The following is a 21,444-nucleotide window of genomic DNA, read 5'->3' on the forward strand; positions in this document are numbered from 1 at the left end:
ACCGACAGCAACTCAGCCACGAAGTGTTAGCCACATAAAATGACAGCGCGAGGTCAGCGGATGCTGAGGCACATAGTGCGCAGAGGTCTCAACTTTCTGCAGATTCAATCGCTACAGACCTCCAAACTTCATGTGGCTTTCAGATTAGCTCAAGAACAGTGAGTACTTACTGCAGGGAGCAGCCTTACATCACCAAGCACAATGCAAAACGTTGGATGCAGTGGTGTAAAGCATGCTGCCACTGGACTCTAGAGCAGTGGAGACGTGTTCTCTGGAGTGACGAATCACGCTTCTCCGTCTGGCGATGGACGAGTCTGGGTTTGCCGGTTGCCAGGAGAACGGTACTTGTCTGACTGCATTGTGCCAAGTGTAAAGTTTGGTGGAGGGGGGATTATGGTGTGGGGGTGTTTTTCAGGTGTTGGGCTCGGCCCCTTAGTTCCAGTGAAAGGAACCCTTAATGCTTCAGCATACCAAGAGATTTTGGACAATTTCATGCTCCCAACTTTGTTGGAACAGTTTGGGGATGGCCCCTTCCTGTTCCAACATGACTGTGCACCAGTGCACAAAGTAAGGTCCATAAAGACATGAATGAGCGAGTTTGGTGTGGGAGAACTTGACTGGCCTGCACAGAGTCCTGACCTCAACCCGATAGAACACCTTTGGGATGAATTAGAGCGGAGACTGTGAGCCAGGCCTTCTAGTCCAACATCAGTGTTTGACCTCACAAATACGCTTCTGGAAGAATGGTCAAAAATTCACATAAACACACTCCTAAACCTTGTGGAAAGCCTTCTCAGAAGAGTTGAAGCTGTTATAGCTTAAGGGTGGGCCGACATCATATTAAACCCTATGGATTAAGAATGGGAGTCACTTAAGTTTATACGGTATGTGTGTGAAGGCAGACGAGCGAATACTTTTGGCAATATAGTGTATATAATAGTTGAGATGTACATGATTTATTTTTATTATTTAGATAATTAATGAGAAGTAGGTGAGAATAAATTGTAGTGTTTTATCAGCTGATACCAAACTTTAGTGCTTCATTAAATTACAACCACTAATACACCTGAAAGTAGCATGCGTTCTTTATCTAGTACAAAAAAACAGACACATTTGCTGTATGAGTAAAAACTTTATTATACAATCAGAAGTCATATCATAAAAATAGAGCCGCTGTTCAAGAAAATGGAATTAATAACAACAGCACTTATTTTCTACTAACAATAGTGTTAAGCTTTATTTGTCTGGTGTCAACTTCAGCTTTTATATATTAGAAAGCTAGCACTAGCTAATAACAATGATCCAATTAATACATACAATAAGAAAATAATATTGATAACTGCATGTTAGTAAATGTAAAACTGCTATATATCATGTTTCTAATACTCAACTTAGCCTACAGAGGATTATGCAGTCCAAAAAGGTGTGGAAGACAAGGTATACTGCTGAAATCTGACCTGCTGTGAGCCTTCAGGACTGGAATATGACCCTCCTGATTTAGATTATGGTGCACAATACATATACAAGAGTTACACAGCAGGTGTGTTAAACCAAGCTATGGCAGTCTAAACAAATCAATTAATATCTAGTCACAATCAGCTGTGATCAATAACAAGTGCATATGAGTTCAGGAAGGACACAAAGTATTTTTATAATAATCTCTGTGCCAACAAGTGCTTTACTTTAATCTTTCTTATTCAATATTGTTAAAAACATCTAAAGCAAGCGTCTGATCATTGATATTAATGCACTATTAGTAGATCTATTAAGATTTGTTATATAACCACTTTTATTATTTTTATATTGCTGAATTATGTCATAAGTGTAAAAACAGAATTTCAAGGCTGACTTGGAGTTACTGTCTCATCAGAGCTCATTATCCACAGATTTAATCTTGAGGTAAATACCGTTGAGAGACTTGAGCACTAATCTCGGGATCATCTTGGGGGTATGATCTGGGTCTTTGATGAGAATGTACTTCCTCAGTGTCAGTGCAACCGCCACTTTTATCTCATTCATAGCAAAGTTCTGACCAATGCAGTTCCTGTGTAGAATATAGATGCAAATGCAATTAAAACTGGTACATCTTTTAAAATGGAAGCTGAATTAGCACAAATCTTTATTAGGATTGGGAACTTTTTTTATGTGCATTGTCTCCCCCCTTTCCTCACGATTTAGCGCACTCAATTTGTCTTCCCCTGCTGAGAGATACACTATGGTGCCAAAAGTATTCACTCACCCATCCAAATCATTGAATTCAGGTGTTCCAATCACTTCCATGGCCACAGGTGTATAAAACCAAGCATCTAGGCTTGCTAGCCTGCTTTCACCCTGTTCTTCAATGGTCAGGAACCCCCACAGGACCACTATAGAGCAGGTATTATTTGGGTGGTGGATCATTCTCAGCACTGTGACACAGTGTGTTAGTGTGTGTTGTGCTGGTATGAGTGGATCAGACACAGCAGCACTGCTGGAGTTTTTAAACACCTCACGGTCACTGCTGGACTGAGAATAGTCCACCAACCAAAAACATCCAGCCAACAGCGCCCCGTGTGCAGCGTCCTGTGACCACTGATGAAGGTCTAGAAGATGACCAACTCAAACAGCAGCAATAGATGAGTGATCGTCTCTGACTTTACATCTACAAGGTGGACCAACTAGCTGGGAGTGTCTAATAGAGTTGACAGTGAGTGGACACGGTATTTAAAAACTCCAGTAGCGCTGCTGTGTCTGATCCACTTATACCAGCACAACACACACTACCATGTCATTGTAACTGCAGTGCTGAGAATTGTCCACCACCTAAATAATACCTGCTCTGTGGTGGAACAGGGTGAAAGCAGGCTAAAAGGGTATGCAGAGAAACAGATTACTACTGTCTACATTACGAACTACAGTCAGTAATTGTAGAACTACAAAGTGCTTCTATATGGTAAGTGGAGTTGATACAATGGACATGTGTGTGGTGTGTGTAGAAACCAGGAGGCGGTTTTAATGTTATGGCTGATCGGTGTACATGAATTGCTTTATTTGGAAAAGATTAAGCCCGACTGTTCCTGATTCTTTACTAATGCTTGTTCACATGGAACTCATGCAAATACAAACCTTGGTCCAGCAGAGAAGGGCACAAAGGCATGCGGTGATCTCTTAGCGGTGTTCTCTGGTAAAAATCTCAGTGGGTCAAACACCTATAGAAATAACAGATGATTTTTAAAACTCAGGTTTTCACTGCAAATCACATGTAGTAAAGATGTGAATGGGTAAATGTTTACATACCGCACGTTTTATTGTAAAATGTATTTACCTTAAAATTTTAGTATTAAAGATAGCAATGTATGACATCTAGCATTATCATTTACCGACAAATCTGCAAATATTTTCCAGTAATTCGGGCAGATTCAGAACAGATTGTAAGAAGAAATGCAAAAGGTGGCATAAAAACATCCAGAAATAGAGGTGCAAAGTTTCAAATAGTCATTAAGGGGTTTTCTTCTATTTACGCCTTAGACTACACAACAGAACAGTGCTTAAAGTGTGGAAAAAAGTGCCAGCTCTCCCACTATTCAAATGTTGGCGTCAGTTGGGCGAGAAGATGTTTTGAGTAGTGGGGCTGCCAACTGAAGCTTAAAACGCCCATGGTTATTCAGTTCATGAATGGTCATTATGAATCACCTAGAGGGCAAATTACGAAAAAAGTTACGATATGCCAAAAGTAAAATGGAGAAGTGCTGGTATTGTGTACCAGTGTGTATGTTCCCACTTTGAGCACTGCTACACAATTTATTATAAGTAACTCATTATAATAAATACTCACTACACCGATCAGCCATAACATTAAAACCACCTCCTTGTTTCTACACTCACTGTCCATTTTATCAGCTCCACTTACCATATAGAAGCACTTTGTAGTTCTACAATTACTTATTGTTGTCCATCTGTTTCTCTACATGCTTTGTTAGCCCCCTTTCATGCTGTTCTTCAATGGTCATGACCCCCTCAGGACCACCACAGAGCAGGTATTATTTAGGTGGTGGATCATTCTCAGCACAGCAGTGACACTGACATAGAGGTGGTGTGTTAGTGTGTGTTGTGCTGGCATGAGTGGATCAGACACAGCGGCGCTGCTAAAGTTTTTAAATACCATGTCCACTCACTGTCCACTCTATTAGACACTCCTACCCAGTTGGTCCACCTTGTAGATATAAAGTCAGAGACGATCGCTCATCTATTGCTGCTGTTTGAGTTGGTCATCTTTTAGACCTTCATCAGTGGTCACAGAACGCTGCCTACGGGGCGCTGTCATTTTTGGAGGTCCTAATGTTTTGGCTCATCAGAGTAACAAGCCCACTGAATTTCCCCAAGAGATGCATGGACAGGGACAGATTTGTAAGAAGCATAAATGTGATTAAATTATAAACTGTGATTTCATACATCGGGATTCTCCCAAACTGTAGGGTTGTGGTGAATTCCATATATACTGATTCCAATTAGACAACCTGTGGAAAAGACAAAACAGACGTTTTGCACATATAAGTTATTGGATTTCCAAGAATAACAATTCAGAATGATTCTGCTGTTTTCACTGTGCATGCACCATGTCAGAGAAAAACAAATGCTGGTTAACATTTAACTAGATTACCTTATAAAGTTCACAAAAAGATTAAAGTCATATATAAAAAAAATGTGTTTTTGCTTTTTATCGGTACCACAGTGTGTTCTGTCTGTAGTGTAGTCTATAACCCCAAATCAGAAAAATTTGGGACAATATAGAAAATGCAAATAAAACAAAAACACAGTGTTCCTTGCATTTACTTTGACTTTTATTTGATTGCAGGCAGTTTGAACTTAATATAATTCATGTTTTTCATGTCTGCAACACATTCCAAAAAAAGTTGGGACGGGGGCAATTTAGGGCTAGTAATGAGGTGAAAAAACGAAATAATTATGTGATTCCAAACAGGTGATTGTAATCATGGTTTGGTACAAAAGCAGCATCCAGGAAAGACTGAGCCTTGGTTGAGCAAAGATGATCAGAGGATCTCCAGTTTGTCAACAAATGCATGAACAAATTATTAAAATGTTTAAAAACAATGTACCTTAAAGAAAAATTGGAAGGGATTTGCATATTTCTCCCTCTACAGTGCATAATATTATTAAAAAAAAGCATTAAAAAAGTTGTGTGGGGGTGGTGGTAGCTCATTACAGAGAATGATCCACCGCTTAAATAATACTTGCTCTGTGGGCGTCCTGACCATTGAAGAACAGAGTAAAAGCAGGTTAACAAAGCATGCAGAAAAACAGATGGACTACAGTAATTCATTGTAGAACTACAAAGTGCTTCTATATGGTAAGTGGAGCTGATAGAATGGACAATGAGTGTAGAAACAGGGAGGTGGTTTTAATATTATGGCTGATCAGTGTATCTCTTTTAGCTACTTTTTTAACAGCAATAAGAACAGAGGAAGCCCTTTCTGTCTGTATTATCATTTAGAGCAGTATACCCTTATCCAAGCAGTAAATGTTTGTTTTAAAGCTTTTTATTGCATTGATATAAACTTTCCCAAGCATCTTGAGAATTTCCAAATATCTGGTTTTAGTTTAACATGTAAAGAAAATCAGTTTAAAATCTATTTTGTATTTTTGTTTACACAGTAATGAAATAATAATTATAATTAGTTAATATAGTTTATAAATTAATACATTGTTTAAGAATTGTATTATAGTGTTAAATTGCTAAATGTATGCACTCATTTGATTGCAGCCGACAAATTATTTGTAGCCTATTTTAATGAGTATATTTTAAGCTTTAATTGCATATTTTCTTAAAGGTATCTCATTACAGCAGGCTACAATATATATATATATTATATATATATATATATATATATATATATATATATATATATATATACAGTATGTATATATATATATATATATATATATATACATACAGTGTATCACAAAAGTGAGTACACCCCTCAAATTTCTGCAAATATTTCATTATATCTTTTCATGGGACAACACTTTAGACATGAAACTTGGATATAACTTAGAGTAGTCAGTGTACAACTTGTATAGCAGTGTAGATTTACTGTCTTCTGAAAATAACTCAACACACAGCCATTAATGTCTAAATGGCTGGCAACATAAGTGAGTACACCCCACAGTGAACATGTCCAAATTGTGCCCAAAGTGTCAACATTTTGTGTGACCACCATTATTATCCAGCACTGCCTTAACCCTCCTGGGCATGGAATTCACCAGAGCTGCACAGGTTGCTACTGGAATCCTCTTCCACTCCTCCATGATGACATCACGGAGCTGGTGGATGTTAGACACCTTAAACTCCTCCACCTTCCACTTGAGGATGCGCCACAGGTGCTCAATTGGGTTTAGTCCATCACCTTTACCTTCAGCTTCCTCAGCAAGGCAGTTGTCATCTTGGAGGTTGTGTTTGGGGTCGTTATCCTGTTGGAAAACTGCCTCCCAGTTTTCGAAGGGAGGGGATCATGCTCTGTTTCAGAATGTCACAGTACATGTTGGAATTCATGTTTCCCTCAATGAACCGCAGCTCCCCAGTGCCAGCAACACTCATGCAGCCCAAGACCATGATGCTACCACCACCATGCTTGACTGTAGGCAAGATACAGTTGTCTTGGTACTTCTCACCAGGGCGCCGCAACACATGCTGGACACCATCTGAGCCAAACAAGTTTATCTTGGTCTCGTCAGACCACAGGGCATTCCAGTAATACATGTTCTTGGACTGCTTGTCTTCAGCTGTTTGCGGGCTTTCTTGTGCGTCAGCTTCCTTCTGGGATGACGACCATGCAGACCGAGTTGATGCAGTGTGCGGCGTATGGTCTGAGCACTGACAGGCTGACCTCCCACGTCTTCAACCTCTGCAGCAATGCTGGCAGCACTCATGTGTCTATTTTTTAAAGCCAACCTCTGGATATGACGCCGAACACGTGGACTCAACTTCTTTGGTCGACCCTGGCGAAGCCTGTTCCGAGTGGAACCTGTCCTGGAAAACCGCTGTATGACCTTGGCCACCATGCTGTAGCTCAGTTTCAGGGTGTTAGCAATCTTCTTATAGCCCAGGCCATCTTTGTGGAGAGCAACAATTCTATTTCTCACATCCTCAGAGAGTTCTTTGCCATGAGGTGCCATGTTGAATATCCAGTGGCCAGTATGAGAGAATTGTACCCAAAACACCAAATTTAACAGCCCTGCTCCCCATTTACACCTGGGACCTTGACACATGACACCAGGGAGGGACAACGACACATTTGGGCACAATTTGGACATGTTCACTGTGGGGTGTACTCACTTATGTTGCCAGCTATTTAGACATTAATATATATATATATAGTATATATATACAGTGCCTTGCAAAAGTATTCAGCCCCCTTGAACTTTTCAACCTTTTGCCACATTTCAGGCTTTAAACATAAAGATATGAAATTGTAATTTTTTGTGAAGAATCAACAACAAGTGGGACACAATCGTGAAGTGGAACGAAATTTATTGGATATTTTAAACTTTTTTTAGAAATAAAAAACTGAAAAGTGGGGCGTGCAATATTATTCAGCCCCCTTGCGTTAATACTTTGTAGCGCCACCTTTTGCTGCGATTACAGCTGCAAGTCGCTTGGGGTATGTCTCTATTAGTTTTGCACATCGAGATACTGAAATTTTTGCCCATTCTTCCTTGCAAAACAGTTCGAGCTCAGTGAGGTTGGATGGAGAGCGTTTGTGAACAGCAGTTTTCAGCTCTTTCCACAGATTCTCGATGGGATTCAGGTCTGGACTTTGACTTGGCCATTTTAACACCTGGATAAGTTTATTTGTGAACCATTCCATTGTAGATTTTGCTTTATGTTTTGGATCATTGTCTTGTTGGAAGATAAATCACCGTCCCAGTCTCAGGTCTTTTGCAGACTGCAACAGGTTTTCTTCCAGAATGGTCCTGTATTTGGCTCCATCCATCTTCCCATCAATTTTAACCATCTTCCCTGTCCCTGCTGAAGAAAAGCAGGCCCAAACCATGATGCTGCCACCACCATGTTTGACAGTGGGGATGGTGTGTTCAGGGTGATGAGCTGTGTTGCTTTTATGCCAAACATAACGTTTTGCGTTGTGGCCAAAAAGTTCGATTTTGGTTTCATCTGACCAGAGCACCTTCTTCCACATGTTTGGTGTGTCTCCCAGGTGACTTTTTATAGATATCTTTGAGAAATGGCTTTCTTCTTGCCACTCTTCCATAAAGGCCAGATTTGTGCAGTGTACGACTGATTGTTGTCCTATGGACAGATTCTCCCACCTCAGCTGTAGATCTCTGCAGTTCATTCAGAGTGATCATGGGCCTCTTGGCTGCATCTCTGATCAGTCTTCTCCTTGTTTGAGCTGAAAGTTTAGAGGGACGGCCGGGTCTTGGTAGATTTGCAGTGGTCTGATACTCCCTTCATTTCAATATGATCGCTTGCACAGTGCTCCTTGAGATGTTTAAATCTTTTTGTATCCAAATTCGGCTTTAAACTTCTCCACAACAGTATCTCGGACCTGCCTGGTGTGTTCCTTGGTCTTCATGATGCTCTCTGCGCTTTAAACAGAACTCTGAGACTATCACAGAGCAGGTGCATTTATACGGAGACTTGATTACACACAGGTGGATTCTATTTATCACCATCAGTCATTTAGGTCAACATTGGATCATTCAGAGATCCTCACTGAACTTCTGGAGTGAGTTTGCTGCACTGAAAGTAAAGGGGCTGAATAATATTGCACGCCCCACTTTTCAGGTTTTTATTTCTAAAAAAAGTTTAAAATATCCAATAAATTTCGTTCCACTTCACAATTGTGTTGCACTTGTTATTGATTCTTCACAAAAAATTACAATTTCATATCTTTATGTTTAAAGCCTGAAATGTGGCAAAAGGTTGAAAAGTTCAAGGGGGCTGAATACTTTTGCAAGGCACTGTATATACAGTGTATCACAAAAGTGAGTACACCCCTCACATTTCTGCAAATATTTCATTATATCTTTTCATGGGACAACACTATAGACATGAAACTTGGATATAACTTAGAGTAGTCAGTGTACAGTTTGTATAGCAGTGTAGATTTACTGTCTTCTGAAAATAACTCAACACACAGCCATTAATGTCTAAATAGCTGGCAACATAAGTGAGTACACCCCACAGTGAACTTGTCCAAATTGTGCCCAAATGTGTCGTTGTCCCTCCCTGGTGTCATGTGTCAAGGTCCCAGGTGTAAATGGGGAGCAAGGCTGTTAAATTTGGTGTTTTGGGTACAATTCTCTCATACTGGCCACTGGATATTCAACATGGCACCTCATGGCAAAGAACTCTCTGAGGATGTGAGAAATAGAATTGTTGCTCTCCACAAAGATGGCCTGGGCTATAAGAACATTGCTAACACTCTGAAACTGAGCTACAGCATGGTGGCCAAGGTCATACAGCGGTTTTCCAGGACAGGTTCCACTCGGAACAGGCTTCGCCAGGGTCGACCAAAGAAGTTGAGTCCACGTGTTCGGCGTCATATCCAGAGGTTGGCTTTAAAAAATAGACACATGAGTGCTGCCAGCATTGCTGCAGAGGTTGAAGACGTGGGAGGTCAGCCTGTCAGTGCTCAGACCATACGCCGCACACTGCATCAACTCGGTCTGCATGGTTGTCATCCCAGAAGGAAGCTGACGCACAAGAAAGCCAGCAAACAGTTTGCTGAAGACAAGCAGTCCAAGAACATGGATTACTGGAATGCCCTGTTGTCTGACGAGACTAAGATAAACTTGTTTGGCTCAGATGGTGTCCAGCATGTGTGGCGGCGCCCTGGTGAGAATTACCAAGACAACTGTATCTTGCCTACAGTCAAGCATGGTGGTGGTAGCATCATGGTCTTGGGCTGCATGAGTGTTGCTGGCACTGGGGAGCTGCAGTTCATTGAGGGAAACATGAATCCCAACATGTACTGTGACATTCTGAAACAGAGCATGACACAAAATATTGACACTTTGGGCACAATTTGGACATGTTCACTGTGGGGTGTACTCACTTATGTTGCCAGCTATTTAGACATTAATGGCTGTGTGTTGAGTTATTTTCAGAAGACAGTAAATCTACACTGCTATACAAGCTGTACACTGACTACTCTAAGTTATATCCAAGTTTTATTTCTATAGTGTTGTCCCATGAAAAGATATAATAAAATATTTGCAGAAATGTGAGGGATGTACTCACTTTTGTGATACACTGTATATATTAATCAGTCTGATTTTAATGTTAATTTTTTGTGTGTATCCATATACATTTTTGTTTTTAATAATTTCTTTTTTATTTCTAATTTCTAAATGATAAAAAAAAACTCAAATATCTTTGTGTCTTATTATTATTATTATTATTATTAGTAATAGTAGCAGTATTTGTATTATTATTTACACCGACCCGCCATAACATTAAAACCACCTCCTTGTTTTTACACTCACTATCCGTTTCATCAGCTCCACTTACGATATACAAGTACATTGTAGATCTACAATTACTGACTGTAGTCCATCTGTTTCTCTACATACTTTTTTAGCCTGCTTTCACCCTGTTCTTCAATGGTCAGAACCCCCACAGAACCACCACAGAGCAGGTATTACTTGGGTGGTGGATCATTCTCAGCACTGCAGTGACAATGACATGGTGGTGGTGTGTTAGTGTGTGTTGTGCTGGTATGAGTGGATCAGACACAGCAGCGCTGCTGGAGTTTTTAAATACCATGTCCACTCACTGTCCACTCTATTAGACACTCCTACCTAGTTGGTCAACCTTGTAGATGTAAAGTCAGAGACAATCGCTCATCTATTGCTGCTGTTTGAGTTGGTCATCTTCTAGACCTTCATCAGTGGTCACAGGACGCTGCCCACGGGGTGCTGTTGGCTGGATGTTTTTGGTTGGTGGACTATTCTCAGTCCAGCAGCGACGGTGAGGTGTTTAAAAACTACATCAGCATTGCTGTGTTATCCACTCATACCAGCACAACACACACTAACACACCACCACCATGTCAGTGTCACTGCAATGCTGAGAATGATCCACCACCTAAATAATACCTGCTCTGTAGTGGTCCTGTGGGGGTCCTGACCATTGAAGAACAGCGTAAAAGGAGGTTAAAATGTATGTAGAGAAACAGATGGACTACAGGCAGTAATTGTAGAACTACAAAGTGCTTCTATATGGTAAGTGGAGCTGATAAAATGGACAGTGAGTGTAGAAACAAGGAGGTGGTTTTAATGTTATGGCTGATCGGTGTACATATCAGCATTAGAGTAAACAATGCATTGGAGTAAAAAGCCCAACATTCATGGTAAAATTAACCCAGCATTGTGTAAAAAAGAACCGCATAGTTGGGTTGTTGTAATGACCCAGCACAATGGTCAAATAAGTTGGGTTAAAATAACCCAGCATGTGTTCTGTCCATATATTTACCCAGTGTGTTTAAGTACAGTTCTTTGGCAGTATAATTATTTACCTTTAGTAAAGCATGCCATGACTAAGAAGAGAAACTGTACCTGCAGGTACCGTTCTTCCATCAAAAAAAGTAACAGGTTTGGTCATTCTTCGTCCTATTCCAGGCACAGGAGGGTACATACGTATCGATTCTTTGATGCACATTGTGGTGTAAGGTATTTTACCGAGGTCCTCCCTGAAATCCACACAAGAAGTTAGAAACGTAATCAGTTTTATACTGCCTGTAATTCACTGTAATAATGGTAATAGGAATAAGAAGTGATGATAGACTGGTTATAATAATACCACTCAATAGTGTCCTTTCCCTGCAGCACTTGCTGGATCTCCTCTCTGCACTTTTGCTGATGTTCAGGATGGCAGGCAAGGCTGTAGAAGATCCAGCTGATGCCACTGGCAGTAGTGTCATGTCCTTCGAACATAAAAGTGTCCACTTCTGCTCGGATGTCTTCATTTGACAAGCCCTGCTGCTGCTCATCCTACAGATCAAAACAATCGACAATTGTTATTTAGAATGTTTACTTTCAACATGATAGAAATAAATCTGCTAGTTTAGTGTACTATTCAACCTGTATTTACTTTCCCGCTTTGTTAATGAAACCATTTTCTGGGACTTCATGTTATGGTTACTTTCTCACTATGCTAGGCAATGTGAACACAGACTATGCAGCCTCAATATGAGACAGGTAAGCTGATCCACCTCACAATCACAATGTGTGCTGTGTGACAACACCAGTTTTTTATGTGTTCAAGTGCTGAGCAGCTACAGGTAGACACAGAAAACGTGTTGCAGCTTGTAAATGGGCAGGTTCATGTTGAATCTAGTGCTTGTCGGTCACATACATTTCTTGTGAATTTTTTACTTAAGGTAAATAAGAGCTATTATATACTAAACAATATGCAGTAGGCACCTTGGCTAACTAACCAAACAGCAGACTTGCTTGCTAGTCAATAATTTATTATAAGCTTACATAATTTACTACCAATGCTAAAGGGCATGTTTGACATAGCACAATCACCTACATTACATTAAAATTTTTGATCCTATCCTGACATTTACAATCATATTTAGTAGACAATGTGCCAGTGAGCAAACTACATTAACATGAGTAAATGTTTAAGGTTGTAATATGCTTCATTAGAGACAGTTTGAAAAGAATCTGGGCATGAACATCAAAACGCCTGGAGCTTTTTTAATTAAAACAGTAGGTCATTAGATGTCAATCAAATAAGGGGGCTGGTAGTAAAAATTGCCTTAATCTCCCAGACTACTGTGTTGTTATTGTACCACAAACATCTTTCGTGATGGTAGATTTAGATTTTTAATTGAAAAGTTTTAAAAAATTGAAAAATTTATTTTATTTGTTTAGTTAACATAGTCAAACTAGTTAACTGAATAAACACCAATCAGGCATAACATTATGACCACCTTTTTGTTTCTGTCCACTTATTCACCATTAGCCATTAGCCCCCAGTTACTACTTCCTTAACCCCCTTTCATGCTGTTCTTCAATGGTCAGGACTCAATTTACAAATAAATTCTTTAAAAATTCTACAATGTGATTTCCTGGATTTTTTTTCTCATTTTGTCTCTCATAGTTGAAGTGTACCTATGATGAAAATTACAGACCTCTCTCATCTTTCTAAGTAGGAGAACTTGCACAATCAGTGGCTGGCGAGGTGCGTTCCTTGCTGAGAACCCGTGATGCCGCATTCAGAGACGGTGATGAAACTGCACTCAAAACTGCCAGAAGAAACCTGTCTGCTGGAATAAAGAGGGCAAAAGCCACTTATGCTCTTAAGATTCAGGGTCATTTCACATCAAACGACCCACAGAGCATGTGGAAGGGCATTAGGTGCATCACAGACTACAAGAGGGGGGGCACACAGTGCCCTGAGGACCCAGCTCTCCCCGACACCCTCAACACCTTTTATGCACGCTTTGAGGTCTCCAACACCACCACCCCCTCCCGGCTCGCACCCTCCTTGGACAAACTCCCAGCCATCAGCGTAACAATAGCAGAGGTGAGAAGAACACTGCTGAAAGTCAACCCCCGAAAGGCCCCCGGCCCTGATGGAATTCCAGGTAGAGTTCTGAGGGAATGTGCATATCAACTGTCTGAGGTCCTGACGGATATATTCAACATCTCACTGTCCCAGGCCAGAGTTCCAGTATGTCTCAAGACATCCACTATCATTCCTGTACCAAAGTCCTCTTCAGCGACGTGTCTCAACGATTACCGACCTATTGCACTCACTCCTGTCACCATGAAGTGCTTCGAGAGGTTGGTAATGAGGCACCTGAAACAGACCATCAACGTAGCGGAGGACGTACACCAGTTTGCATATAGGCAGAACCGGTCCACAGCTGACGCCATCGCTACCCTGACCCACCAGGCCCTCACCCACCTGGAAAACAAGGACTCCTACGTGAGGCTGTTGTTTCTGGACTTCAGTTCTGCATTTAATACCATCATCCCGCAGAAACTGATGTCCAAGCTGGAATCACTGGGAACCTCCTCTTCCCTGTGTAACTGGGTCCTGGATTTCCTGACCTGCAGGCCTCAAAATGTCAGGATAAACAACATCACATCCTCCACCATCATCCTGAACACCGGCTCCCCTCAGGGCTGTGTGCTCAGCCCACTACTGTACACACTCATGACCTACGACTGCAGAGCACACCACAAGAACAACCTCGTGGTCAAGTTCGCGGATGATACAGTGGTGGTCGGACTCATCACCCACGGAGACGAGTCGCCGTACAGGAAGGAGGTGGAGGACCTAACATGGTGGTGCAGAGACAACAACCTCATCCTCAATGTTCAGAAAACCAAGGAGATGGTTGTGGATTTCCGCAGGACTGGTACATCCCCTCCTCCTCTACTCATTGATGGATTAGCTGTGGAGATGGTCCCCTCCGTCAAGTACCTTGGGGTTCACCTGACGGACACACTCACCTGGCATACCAACACCATGGCTGTCATAAAGAAGGCCAACCAACGCCTGTATTTCCTGAGGAAGCTGAGGAGGGCAGGTCTTCACACAGACATCCTCAGGTCCTTCTACAGCTGTGTGGTGGAGAGCACCCTGACCACCTGCCTCACTGTGTGGTATGCTGGCTGCACTGTGGCAGAGAAGGAGGCGCTGCAGAGAGTGGTAAAGTCTGCACAGAGGACCATCGGATGCAGCTTACCACCCATCGGGGACATATACACAACCAGGTGTAAGGAAAGAGCCGCCTGCATCTTCCGTGACCCCACCCACCCTGCACATGGACTTTTCACCCCCCTTCCCTCTGGTAGGAGGCTGCGCTGCATCCGAGCAAAAACAACAAGACTGAAAAACAGCTTCTTTCCGGATGCAGTCAGACTGCTAAATTGCTCCACCCCTCATGTACTGTCTATGCACCAGTTACTTTAAACACCTGTGACCTGGTGCTGCCTTTTATCTGCTGCTATACTGAATCGTGCACTTTAGATCCGCATAAAGCCAATACTTGAATGTAAATGTAAATATTTAAAATTCATATCTTAGTTATTTCTTCTAGTTTTTAAGTCTTAAGTTTTATTTTTACTAAACATAGTTTCTCTTGCTATTTATATTTTATATTTTATTATGTTTACACACACCGAGACCTGAGTAACTGCATTTCGTTTTAATCATGTACATGGTTTTGAATGACAATAAAGCTGAGTCTGAGTCTGAGTCTGAGTCTGACTAAATACTTTTTGGCCCCACTGTATATGGTAAGTGGAGCTGATAAAATGGACAGTGAGTGTAGAAACCAGGAGGTGGTTTTAATGTTATGGCTGATCAGTGTACATTAAGTAGATTAAATCATCTACATCATCTACACTGCAACATCACACAATATGGAAGTGGGGCTGCACTGACATTACTTCTATTTTAGAAATTTACACTGATTGAAGAAACAATTATATTTTGAAACAGGTTAGACAACATCAATGCATATATCTAATTTGTATTTTTATGCTGCCCAAGAGAAGCCCTAGGTAAGTGTTTACATCTTCCTACTGCGAAGACTGTTAGTAAAAATGAATTAGATGGTATTAAGGGTAACATACTCGAGCACACAAAAGTATATCTAGAAAGTCTAAATATCTCTTCCCCTGAGCACTGTCTTGTTCCTTTTCCTGATGTAAAGCCTCTTTCCTCTTCCTTATAACTTCATCTATAATTAAAATGAAGACATTTCAATAAGCTTTGTTGATGGTAAAACAACTTGACATATGATGTTCATGTGTTGTATTGGAATAATACCTGTATGGTCGTGAGCAATTTTGCATGCCTTTCTGTATGTGTAGCCATGTGGAGTGAAGTAAAAGATAGTGTCACTGTGATAAGGAAAAACGCGGAAGCGGAGGTTCACCAGGTAGCACAGATCAAACACTGCCTTTATGTATGTGTTGCTCCCACTAAAAACAAAGTGACAGAATTAGTACAGCACAAATTATGTCAATATATGATATACTAAATAATCCTATGTACTTTAGCAACAATACTACAACACAATAATACACATGCATATATAGCTTTTTATGCTTGGTTACAGTTTACCTACTTGTTTATTTTCTCTGTTTTATGCAGGTGGAAGCTTCTGTTACCATCTAACTACATGTTATGACCAATGTCTGACCAATCTTATGTGTGTGTATGCATGTGTGCACATGTTGAGAAGATTGCACGAAGGGAAACCACCTATTGTAGGCATTTAGAATTAAATTATGGGTGATATTGATCTGTTGGATTCATTCACAAATACATAGGTTCTGTTTGAGGTCTTACAGGTGGTACTTGTACATCTTCTGGTATACAACCATACTGCCAGTGTAAATGCCTGGCTGCAGTACATATGTGATTGTGAACCCCTCCAAATCCCAATAAAAAATGTGCATAGAAGGAAGCACTTCCAGGCCCAACTTGTCACCTCACTTTTTCAGGTGAACAAATCGACAAAAGACAAAGACCATCTCTGGATGAGGGAAGATCTCTAAGCCCCAATGTAAGGGTGTCCCCAACAAAATGGCCAGAATGCCCCCCACCCCCCAGACATCCTAATGGGATGTGTGAGGCAGATGTGCTCACTGCAAGGATGGATGTACAACCACTGCATGTGTTAAGTGTAACGTTAATGACCACAACAATTACTTCTTTAAGTTTCCTGAGTAAGGGACATGAGAATGGTGGAAAGCTGTTCCACTTCTTTTCATTTCCTGTTCATGTTAGAGAACTAATCTGCAAAAAAAAAAAATACTATGCCAAACAATCTAATACATAAGCAACACACACACAAGTTGTTTTAGAAGAAACCATACAAATATGGATTTCTTTTTACATTAAATATGAAATAAAAATTAAATGTCAGGTTTTTCACTGTTACTTATGAATAAATTCATTTTATATCTTGTTTCTTAATTAATGTTAACCTATTTGTGTTAACAATAATATGTAATAATTGCATTCACATTCACAATAACCCACTGTTATTTTCAGTAAAGCAAAAAATAAAAAATAAACTTATTTTCTTGATCAGTGGACTGCTATAAGTGTGAAAAATATACAGATTTTTTTGTCTGCAATATCATTGCTTGGGTCTCCTGGGGTTAACTAATCTACTGCTTTGATAGTTTTTTTTGGCCCTGCTAGTAATATATATATACTGTATATATATATAAAATAGTGTAGTCAATGTTTAACTTTTCAGACAGACAACAGGTCTTTTTAGACAACAGGTCGGAAACAACCACTTGTATTTTGTGTCTTTGTGTTAAGTATTGTTTCAAGATCTGAAACAACTAGGTGTGTCTAAAATGCAAACAATAATTAATCAGAAAGGTGCACATACTTGATGGCACTACATTTATTGGTAGCTTAGCTTTTAAGGTACTGGATTTGGTCCTGACTGGCTGGCTGGTCAGTGGTTCAAGCCCCACCAATGTCAGGTTGCCACTGTTTGACCCTTGAGCAACGCCCTTAGTCCTTAATTGCTCAAATTCAGTCATGAAGTGCAGTAACTACCATCAAATCTATAAGTAAATATATTTAGAACAGTTTACTTTTTCATTTGTACCCACCTATCTGTCTGACAGTTGCTGTTGTAGCTAAAGGCACACTTCATTATGCTGTCCAGTGTAAGCAGACTAACATGTTGAAAAAGTTCAAAGGACTGCTCTGTATCTGCATGGACTGTCCACTTGTCCTTTGAAAGAAAGATTTAAAAAACAAAGTGTGTAAGATCTAAATTGTATGGCACAAATAAAATAACTTTAAGGTTAACTCACCAGCATGACTTTGGCTGACTCTGCCATTAGTTTTACATACGGTTTCAAGATATCGTAATGAAACCCTGGTGTGAGAAGCCTTCTGTGGCGAAACCACTTCTGTCCATCGGAAACAAGTAAACCGTCTCCTGAAGAGACAGAAATGTTAACAGGTGTATTAAGCAAAACACTTTTGGTATTTGGTATAACAGATACCATTTTTTTTCTTCGTACATATTTCTCTTTATGCATTTTCTCCCTTTTTAGCACGTCCAATTGCCCGATTGCGTCATGCTTCATCTCCACCAATGCCAAACCCTGCTCTAATTGAGGAGAGCGAAGCTAACCCACACCCCCTTCGACACGTGGGCAGCATGCTGTATGCATTTTTTATCACCTGCACTTTGACGAGTGCAGTGCAGCTCAGCGTTGTGTACGGAGAGGACACACCCTGAGAGCACTCTTTTCTCATCTCTGTGCAGGCACAATCAATCAGCCAGCAGAGGTCATAATTGCACCAGTCATAGGAGAGAGACCCCATCCGGCTTAGTCCCGCCCATATCTGAACAACAGACCAATCGTTGTTCATGTGGCCGCTCAGCCTTAACTGGTAGGCAGAGCTGAGGTTCGATACGATGTATTCGAGATCCCAGCTCTGGTTCCAGCGTGTGTTTTTACCGCTGCGCCACTTGTGCGGCAACAGATACTATTTTATGGAAACATTTAAAAACACTTTAAAAAACATTTGTGAAAAATAGAAGATATTTTGGAAAATTCTGAAAACCCAGACTTTATTTAAGTTTATACAACAGTTAGTTCCGACATTACAATCTGATTGGTTGAGAAGCGTTCTAACCGTGCTGATATTCGTGATAACAGCACGGCCTTTTCACACCACAACTGTATTACTCCGCTGACGCGTTGCCAGTAACGACAAGCTTCATGCACACAAACGCGCACGCAGGCGACACAGACTTTTTTCCCGATCGCGTATTAAATCCGTTATCTGATATACAATCTAGTGCACTGTGTAGGGAACGTAAATCAATTGTCTAATATATTGTCATGCACCATGTAGGGAACATATATCCATGATCTGATACACAATCTAGTGCACTATGTAGGGAACGTTAATGTGTCTGTGACGCGAACAGTTGCTTAGTAGCTCAGTTAGCAGCTCCTTAAAGTTCTGTTCTCACCCATATCCTTTGGTGTGTGTGAGAGGTTTTTTATTTATTTTTACCCTTCGGAGGTTCTTGCCTTTTTCTTCTTGTTGTTCTTACCTCCCTGAAATGAGTTTTTGCAACTTGGGATGTCTGCTTTGTAGTGTTAAACTTTATATTCGTTGTGGAACTACTTTTTGGCGGAAGGTATTGTCAATATTAAAGCATATTTATTATGCAATTCAGGGCTTCTTTGATTTATTTTCTTTCTTTATTTTGTAAAAACTGTTGTATAAAAGCAATAGAACACTTGAGGTCGTGTGTTATCACGAATAACATCACGGCTGTGATGATCTACGACCGAATCACAGCCGTGATGTTATTCGCGATAACACACTCCCTCTCGTGTTCTATTGATTAAGAATGTCCCAGGTTTCAACTTTCCCCCAACAGTCACTGCAGCAACAAGCAGCAACATTGTTTTAGTCTACATTTCTTTACATGTATATGTGATATTACCTATCCAAGGGATGAGAAATCTGTATGCAATGTCATCCTTTGGTTCTGTAAAACAGGTAAAAACACCAATGGTCAAATTAACCAAAAACTTCTTTCAGTCATTTCTCTAAATTTTTTTACTGCTTTATCCGGAACAGGGTTGCTGTCCTGTTTCCCCGAAAACACTAGCTTACACATAATAATTAAAACATTTATGTAACAGATGCTCAATCAAAACTTTTTACCTGTTGTCGTGAGAATGGTCTTCACGTAAGCTGGATGATGGATAAACAAATATACACTGTCTGGGCCAAACTGCATTGGAAACGCGTAAGGATATTGCCGTCCCCATTCTTGTATCTTCTGCAAATCTGTTCCATCTTGCCGAAACTGTAAAATAAAATTTCATACAAAACAAGGACAAAGAAAGTATATCCACAAGCTGTACTATACAAAGTTTAAGAATGCCAAGCAGTCTATTCAGTCTAGCGTCTCACAATATGTTTTCTGTGGCAGCTGTGTTGTTAAAATGCAGCTGTAACGTGATTAACAAAACACTGAATGGACAAAAGGTTACATATGCAACCCATATAAACGCTGAAAGCTTGTGTCTCATGTTCAGCTAGAGTTAGAGTCTAGACCTTAACCTGATTAAAACTGACCTAACAACCTCCTGACCATTGTGCAAGTGTGATCAATTTCAGGAAACATTACTGACAGAATTGGAGATTATGCCATTTATTAAATCTGCAGAATATTTTGGGAGGAATTTTAAGTATCCTCTGGTACAAATATGTTAATGCAAGCAATTAATTCAAACATAATTTGTAAAATAGGTAAAAGTTCATTTGTAGGGGTAAATGTGGGTATATTTATCTTCCTACCTCAACAACATGTCCAAGAAGCCAGTGACCAGGTGGTCCGGGAAACTGATCAAGTGCTCTCAACCATGTCTTCCTATTTACTGACCATTTGATTAACTTCACCGAAATCCAGATTACACACACAACAGTCAGTACCTGATAAAACCCTACAGGGCTAAAACTCAAATCTGTTAGCCTGCCTGACAACTCCATAGTTCAAGCTGACTAACTACGGACACTCTCCAACCCCATACATGTAGTACACACACACATACACACACACACACACACACACACACACAATGCATGGTCACAAAGTCCACACACATGCACAGGCACACAGCAGGTGGGAGGAGCTCTTCTGTAACAAATAGCCAACGGCTGTTCAACAGCCTGTAGACCTCCAACAGTGAACTTGTGGGATTTTAACAGCAGTGAAATTTCTGCATCACCCCTGACAGTCCACGTTATAGATAGATCACAGTTCAAAGCATTATCAGTGATAGTAACTGTAATTCCAAGACTGCATTTTGTTCCATTCTCTTTCACCCAGGCTATGTTTACCTGCAAAGATGTTCTCCAATCCAACTGTATTCATTCCAATTAAAGATTAAAACTGGGATGTTTATATGTACACTCAACAGTCTGATAAAAATGCAAGCGATTGTGTAAGTTCCACTTAGTGGACATGTTACCTTGACAACAAGCATCACGTGAGTCCAGATTATTTATTTATTTTAATTATTAAGATTTTAACATAATGTTTTACACACTTTGTTTACATTCATGACAGAAACGGTAGTTACTCATTACACAAGATTCATCAGTTCACAAGTTTTGAGGTCAAACAGAGTTACAGACAATTTTGTATCTCCAGTTCACCTCACTTGCATGTCTTTGGACTGTGGGAGGAAACCCACGCAGACACGGGGAGAACATGCAAACTCCACACAGAAAGGACCCAGCCTGCCCCACCTGGGGATAGAACCCAGGACCTTCTTGCTGTAAGGCGACAGTGCTACCCACTGAGCCACTGTGCTGCCCCATTTAGAGAACGAGGAGCGGCAGTTCGTTACCTCACTTTACACTTGGTGTGTTTTTTT

General features: G+C 40.5%; 1 protein-coding gene across 2 annotated transcripts; it reads right to left on the reverse strand.

Moving 5' to 3' along the window:
* Positions 1 to 1,112: 1,112 nt before the first annotated feature.
* On the reverse strand, positions 1,113 to 20,609 carry LOC134309934 (cytochrome P450 4A6). 2 transcript variants are annotated; one of them, XM_062991398.1, is made up of 12 exons: positions 20,363 to 20,599; positions 19,724 to 19,868; positions 19,500 to 19,544; positions 17,839 to 17,966; positions 17,632 to 17,756; positions 15,818 to 15,972; positions 15,622 to 15,728; positions 11,822 to 12,012; positions 11,578 to 11,711; positions 4,432 to 4,496; positions 3,106 to 3,188; positions 1,113 to 2,044 (listed from the first exon to the last, which is right to left on the reverse strand). In XM_062991398.1, exons 1-12 carry the CDS (start codon positions 20,552 to 20,554, stop codon positions 1,867 to 1,869), a joined length of 1,548 nt encoding a protein of 515 aa, XP_062847468.1. In that variant the 5' UTR covers positions 20,555 to 20,599; the 3' UTR covers positions 1,113 to 1,866. The 2 variants fall into 2 exon arrangements, 1 of the variants encoding a protein (XP_062847468.1); XR_010011244.1 differs by lacking the exon at positions 4,432 to 4,496 and having other exon boundaries at positions 2,030 to 2,044; positions 20,363 to 20,609.
* Between the last annotated feature and the right edge of the window lie 835 nt (positions 20,610 to 21,444).

Source organism: Trichomycterus rosablanca, chromosome 3, assembly GCF_030014385.1.
Source record: "Trichomycterus rosablanca isolate fTriRos1 chromosome 3, fTriRos1.hap1, whole genome shotgun sequence".
Classification (NCBI taxonomy): Eukaryota; Metazoa; Chordata; class Actinopteri; order Siluriformes; family Trichomycteridae; genus Trichomycterus; species Trichomycterus rosablanca.